Source organism: Monodelphis domestica, chromosome 4 (genome assembly GCF_027887165.1).
Source record: "Monodelphis domestica isolate mMonDom1 chromosome 4, mMonDom1.pri, whole genome shotgun sequence".
NCBI classification, from domain to species: Eukaryota; Metazoa; Chordata; class Mammalia; order Didelphimorphia; family Didelphidae; genus Monodelphis; species Monodelphis domestica.
Window position 1 is genome coordinate 389,132,584 of NC_077230.1, and position 6,729 is coordinate 389,139,312.

Genomic DNA, 6,729 nt, shown 5'->3' on the forward strand with positions numbered 1-6,729 from the left:
ATCATCACTGCTCTAGAGTTTGGATTATAGGACATAGAAGGGAAAAGTACTGGTTCTAAGATCAGAAGACCTGGGTTCAGATCCAGTCCATATTACCTTGGGCAAGTCACAGTCTCCTGGACTTTAGTCCCTGATCTACTGTGACACCTAGCAGGGGATTAATAAATGCTTATTGACTTGACCACTCCCATCCACCCTTAAAACACACTTTTGCCCAGCCACATTCAAATGCATACAGTTGCAGCAAAACCAGCCAATGGCTCACAAAAGGTCACTGAATTTATTTATTCAGGAAAAACTTTGAAGGAGAAAAGACAGGCTACTGGTTATAAGTTCCAGCCATGAGTCATGAGGGTTGGGGAGGAGACTGAAGAGGATGCTTCTATGGATGAAGCAAACACTTCTCTGGAAAAAGGAAGTCTTGGGGGAACTAGGGACATTTCTAGGGAGCAGACCATTTCTACTCCCACCCCCTTTCTTAGGAAATAGCATTAGCCCTTCTGGAGATTTCCACGCCCTCCACCCCTTCCCTCAGGATTAAAGTGCAGCTGGTAAAGAAGCAGGAGCAGGGATTGGGGGGTACCCTGCCTCCCCCATTGGGCCCCAACAATGTCTATGCAGACACACTTCCAACTCAACCCAGTATGAACTTCAGAGACTTCTAGATCACCCAGCTGGAGCTTGGCAAGGTTTTCTACCCATCCTCTTCCTCCTCCCACTGGGGTGGGATAGTCCTTCTTCTGATCTAGCTAGGGCTTTCCTTCTGGGAGATTTGGAGGATGGGGGCCCCACTTCTACAGGGGCAGCTCTGGCCAATCACACACACACAGAGACGACAGCTGAGGAAGCCTCTCTTAACTTGGAGCCCTGGGCTAGGCTGAGTGAAGAGATCTAATGAATGGCCTGAACATCACGAAGGATGGGTCACAGACGCTTCTGAGGTGTCTCAAGAGAAGACAGAACTGTTTCTGAAAGGCTATCCCAAAGCCTCCCTGGCAGAGAAAGGACCTCCCTCCTCCCTCCACGGTACATCTGAGGCAAAGCCAAGGGTAAGACCTGGAAATTATGCCCCTCAGATGCCCAGATGTTCCCCCAGCAAATAATGGAGCTGCTGGGAGAGAGGAAGAAGAGAAAAACTCTGCCCTTCCAGCTTCCCAGAATCAGTGCCACATGGCTGCACCCATTCCTCTGTGCCACACGTCAACACATCACTGCAAGCTAGTCCATTACTGCCATCTGCCCACATTAAAAAAAATCCATCCATCCTTCCCAAGTCTTCTGCGGCCCTGGTACCAGGGGTCCAGTGCCTCCAGGCCAGCTCCCGGCCAGGGACCCTCACTCCCTACTTCTCCAGCCCTGCGTCTAGGGGAATGAAGGGCTGAGCCAATGCCCCGTTCTAAAACAAAAACGTGGACCCCTGAGGACCCCAAGTAGCCCCAGCGTTCCCCTCTCCCACCCCCATCCCAGTCTCCTCAGAATATATTAACATGTGCAGCATGGATTCCCGCTTCCCCCTACTCTCAATGATTGCTGCGACAACTGGACAGCAGTTCAAGTCCATCCAATGACCATGGGGAGGGGGGTGGGGGCCCAGCCTCTCCTCTCCCCCACAGGAAGGTGGGAAGCAGAGTTCCAGGGGGTTGGGGGGAGGGGAGGGAAAAGAAAGAGGAAGTCACTCCTCAGCACCCTCCTCCACTGGGTGGGTGGGACCAGGGGGCTCCTCGACCTCGAGGGAATGGCGGCCGGGGTGGGAGCCGGGATGTTCCTCTCTGCCATGTGTGAAAAAGCTCATTTCCTCGTGGCTTGCTTCTTTGCCACAAGCCTGGCAGCTGCAGTGGACGATCTTCTCTACTAGCTTGTCCACTCGGGGCATCTCATCATGGCTGGGACAGTCAAGTGTCACCTGGGAGAAAGAGAGAGACGAGGGAAGACATTTCCCACAGTCCACAAGGTCTCTTTGAAACCTCCAGATCCTCAAGGAAAAGGTGGCCCAACTCACCCCCAGAATCCCCCTTATCAAGCGTACTGGGGGATCCCTCCTTTTTTTCTGAGCTTCCAAGCCCTTGAAGGAAGACTGGGAAGGCAGAAGAGGAATGGAAGTGAGAGGAAACAGATCATGGCAAAAGGAAGGACGGGAGACGCGGAAGTAAGGAGGATGGACACTGGAGGATGGGGGAAAAGGAGGGGAGGTAGAGGAGATGTGGAAGATACAAGAAACAGAGCACTTTACAGATGCCAGCTCAAGTGATCCTCTCCAATTGATGCCATTATTAACATCCCCATTTTACAAATGAGGGAACTGGCTGAAAGAGTTTGAGTGACTTATCCAGGATTATTCAGATAGTAAGTGTCTAAGCCAGGATTCGAACTTGGATCTTCCTGACTCCGAGTTCAACATTATCCATCATATCACTTAGCTACAAGAAAACAGGAAAAATAGATGAGTCAGTGGCTTGAGGACCAAGCTTGGAGACAGGACATCTTGGGTTCAAATCTGGCCTCAGACACTTCGTAGCTATATGACACCGGACAAGCCACTGAACCCCCATTGCCTAGCCCTTACTGTTCTTCTATCTTGGAACCAATACACAGTATTGAATCTAAGCTGGAAGGTAAATGTTAAAAAAAAAAACAACGGGGAAAATGGATGATAAATGTAGTTAATAAAGGGCAGATGGGGGTCACGAGTTGGAGAGAAAGGAGGAAAAATGAAATGAAGGTGATGGAGGAGACAGACAGTAGTGGATAGAAGAAACACGAAATAGAAGTGCAATGGAAAAGACAAGAAATAAAAGAGAGATGGAGACTATGGAAGAGAGAGGGAGTCAAAGGACACAGAAGAGACAAGAAACATAAGAAATGGGAGCAATGAATGGCAGATGACAAAGGAGAGATGGAGGGGAACTGGAAGGATCAGAAGAGAGATGGAGACTGTGGAAGAGAGAGGGAGTCAAAGGACACAGAAGGGACAAGAAACATAAGAAATGGGGGCAATGAATGGCAGATGACAAAGGAGAGATGGAGGGGAACTGGAAGGATCAGAAGAGAGATGGAGACTGTGGAAGAGAGAGGGAGTCAAAGGACACAGAAGGGACAAGAAACATAAGAAATGGGGGCAATGAATGGCAGATGACAAAGGAGAGATGGAGGGGAACTGGAAGGATCAGAAGAGAGATGGAGACTGTGGAAGAGAGAGGGAGTCAAAGGACACAGAAGAGACAAGAAATGTAAGAAATGGGAGCAATGAATGGCAGATGACAAAGGAGAGATGGAGGGGAACTGGAAGGGACAGAAGAGAGATGGAGACTGTGGAAGAGAGAGGGAGTCAAAGGACACAGAAGAGACAAGAAATGTAAGAAATGGGGGCAATGAATGGCAGATGACAAAGGAGAGATGGAGGGGAACTAGAAGGATCAGAAGAGAGATGGAGACTATGGAAGAGAGAGGGAGTCAAAGGACACAGAAGAGACAAGAAATGTAAGAAATGGGGGCAATGAATGGCAGATGACAAAGGAGAGATGGAGGGGAACTGGAAGGATCAGAAGAGAGATGGAGTCTGTGGAAGAGAGAGGGAGTCAAAGGACACAGAAGAGACAAGAAACATAAGAAATGGGGGCAATGAATGGCAGATGACAAAGGAGAGATGGAGGGGAACTGGAAGGGACAGAAGAGAGATGGAAATAACGATGGTGGAGATAAAGGGGAGATGAAGGAGAAAAAAGGAAAATAAAGACAATGGATGGTAGAAACAAATGGAAGACAAAGGTGAAAGCTGAAAGTGACAGAAGGGAGGAAGAGGCAACAGAAGATAAAGGAAATGAAAGATGGAGGAGCTAACAAGGGCAGAGAAAAGGGGGTAATAGAGAGATAGCCTTAGTTCCTGAAGAGGAGGAGGCTCCCCTACACCCTCTCTGAGAAAGCAGAGTGGTTAGGGAAGAGGGATGAGGCCCCAGAGACCATACTCACAATCTCCCACATGGACTGTGAGGGCATACAGGAGTCACAGTGTACCAGGGACTCTGTAGACTGGGGAAAGGTGTTGGGAACACTGTAGCTGAAACACTGTCCCAGGCAGGCCCTACAGGGAAACAGATGGTCGGGTGAGGAGGAGGGAAGGGAAAACTCAATCACTACCCATCCCCGGCTTCTCTCAGATCCACAGCCCATTTTTTAATGAGGGTCATGGGAGGCAACAAGGCCAGGAAGGAACCTGGTTTCACTTGATGTAAAGAGACAGAGACCAGGCTCTGCCTAAGTCAAGGAGCATCCTATCCCTCCCTCCTTCCCACTAGTCCCTCCACCTCCCATCGCTTTCCCCTCACTCCAGCTCCTACCTGTTCTGGATGGATTTGGATTTACAGCCACTGTGCCCCACAATCTGGGTGATGTTCTTGGCCTCGCACCAGGCACTCTTGTCTGGGAACAGTGCCAGCTTGTTGATGGGAGGGGGGGCAGCCAACAGCACCACAGGGAGGAGGGCACCCACCAGGATCCACAGCATCATGCCCGACACCACCAGAGCCCTGCAATGGAATCCAGAACCCACAGGTGATGCCCTGCTGTCAGGAAGAAGAAACCCAAAAGAGACCGGCTTCTCCAGTTAGGAACAGGGGTGTCTTTCCCTGGGCAGAAGCATCACTGAAGTCAGGCCTGGTGGACTACAGATGAACAATAAGGTCTCTGTGCCTCATGGATGTCCTTGATCTCCCATCTGCATCAATGCGCCATCACTGAGTATTTCTGAAGCACCTACTCTGTGCCAGAAACTGTGCTGGGTACCAAAGAGTCAAAGAAAAAACAGTCTTTGTCCTCCATCTCAAGAGACAATACATAAAATGTATACACATCAAATACCAGGCAATCTGAGGAGAAAAAGCAGAGTTAGGGGAAGAATTAGGAAAGGTCTGGTGTAAAAGGTAACAGGAGAAGAAGCATGGAAGGAAACTAAATATTCTGGCGATTGGACATAGTTTCCTGTGTGAGGAATAGCAAGAAGGTTGGTTTGGCTGGACTGTAGAATACAGGAAAAAGAACAACATACAAGAAAGCTGGAAAGGGAGATCAGTACCACGTCTGAAGGGCTTTCGATGACAACAAAAGAAGGCTGTATTTGATCCTAGAGCTGCTAAGAGGAAAGGATTGAAGTTACTGAGGAGAAGAAGGACGTAGGCTTTCATAAAATTCCTCTGGCAGCCAGGAAGAGGATGGATTGGAAAATGGGACGAATCGAGGCATGGAGGACCATTTAGGCGGCTACTGAAATCATCCAGGTGTGAGGTCGGGAGAGCGGTCATGTGAATGGAGAGAAGGGGAAAGAGGAGAGAGATGGTAGAGAAGGAGAATTAGCAAGAACTGCCATTTGACTGCATATGGCACGTGAAAAAGAAATACAACCACACAAACTAAATTTTAAAGATTAATGTTGCAAAATGATAAACAAAGATGGCCCAAAAGACGAAAGATGAAAAGAAACTTCCTCAAAAAACTCTAGAAAGATTTAGATGAAGTGATGTAAAGTGAAGTGAGCAGAACCAGGAGAATGTTGCACATGGTAACAGCAATATGTCAACTCCAGGGACTCGTGACAAAAAAAAAAAGGCAATTCACTGCTAGTGTCATCTATATGAGACTGAAAATGCAGATGTAAGCACTTTATTTCCTTCATACAATTTTCTCTAGTGTAAGCAATATGTGTCTTCTTTTATAATATGATGAACAGGAGAAAATGTATCATTGAATAACACATGTACAACCTATATCATATTACTTGCCATCTTGGGGAGGCAGAAGGGGCGAAAGGGAGGGAGAGAACATGGATTGCAAAATGTCAGAAAATGGCTATTAAAAATTGTATCAATACGTAATCTGGAAAAATCATTTTTTTTAATTTTAAAGACACTCCCATGGGATAGTTAGATGGCTCAGTGGATGGAGAGTCAGGCCCAGAGATAGGAGGTCTTGGGTTCAAATGTGGCCTCAGACACTTCTAGCTGGGTGACCCTGACACTTACCTAGCTAACCCTTACCACTCTTCTGCCTTGGAACCAATACACAGTATTGACTCTAAGTCAGAAAGTAAGGGTTTTTTAAAAATAAAAAGCATTCCCACACCCCCTCCTTACAGAGGTAGGTGGTCCACAATTGTGAGAGCTTGGTATTTGTGGTATTGTGAGAGCTTGGTATTTAGTGAGATGGCCTCCTTTGGTCAAGGTCTTTAACTACTGCCTGGCTCAGCCTGAGCCAGAGCAGTTTAAATTCTCTCCCTCTCTCCCTCTCTCCCCCCCCCTCCTTCTTTCTCTCTCCCCACCTCTCTCAGTCTCTCTCTGTCTCTCTCCCTCTCTGTCTCTCTCTTTTTCTCTCTCACCACCTCTCTCTCTCTCTTTGTCTCTCCCTTTCTATCTCTCCTTGCCTCTCTCTTTCTCTCTGTCTCTCTCCTCTCTCTCTCCTCTCCCTCTCTCTGTCTCTCTCTGTCTCTCTTTCTCTCTCTCTCTGTCTCTCTCTCCCTCTCTGTCTCTTCCTCTCTGTCTCTGTCTCTGTCTGTCTGTCTGTCTGTCTCTCTCTCTCTCTCTCTCTCTCTCTGTCTTCCTTAAAAAATATTTTTTATACAGGATGGCTGGGATGGGGAGGGAAAGGGATACTGGGGGAAACAATAGTATGTAAAAATAGACGACATCAACTAAAACCTATCTTTTAAAAAAGGATCCCCTCTCTATCACATTAAACCAGTGG

The 6,729-nt window shown here is 47.9% G+C and overlaps 1 protein-coding gene across 2 annotated transcripts in view; it reads right to left on the reverse strand.

The window, feature by feature from the left end:
- Positions 1–261: 261 nt before the first annotated feature.
- NBL1 (NBL1, DAN family BMP antagonist) overlaps positions 262–6,729 on the reverse strand; it is a 22,303-nt gene continuing 15,835 nt past the window's right edge. For both annotated transcript variants that reach the window (XM_056795685.1, XM_056795686.1), the window contains exons 2-4: positions 4,335–4,523; positions 3,967–4,078; positions 262–1,903 (exon numbers count right to left, since the gene is read on the reverse strand). In XM_056795685.1, coding sequence (XP_056651663.1) covers positions 1,673–1,903; positions 3,967–4,078; positions 4,335–4,504 — 513 coding nt within the window. In that variant the 5' untranslated portion in view covers positions 4,505–4,523 and the 3' untranslated portion in view covers positions 262–1,672. The remainder of the gene's footprint in view (positions 1,904–3,966; positions 4,079–4,334; positions 4,524–6,729) is intronic.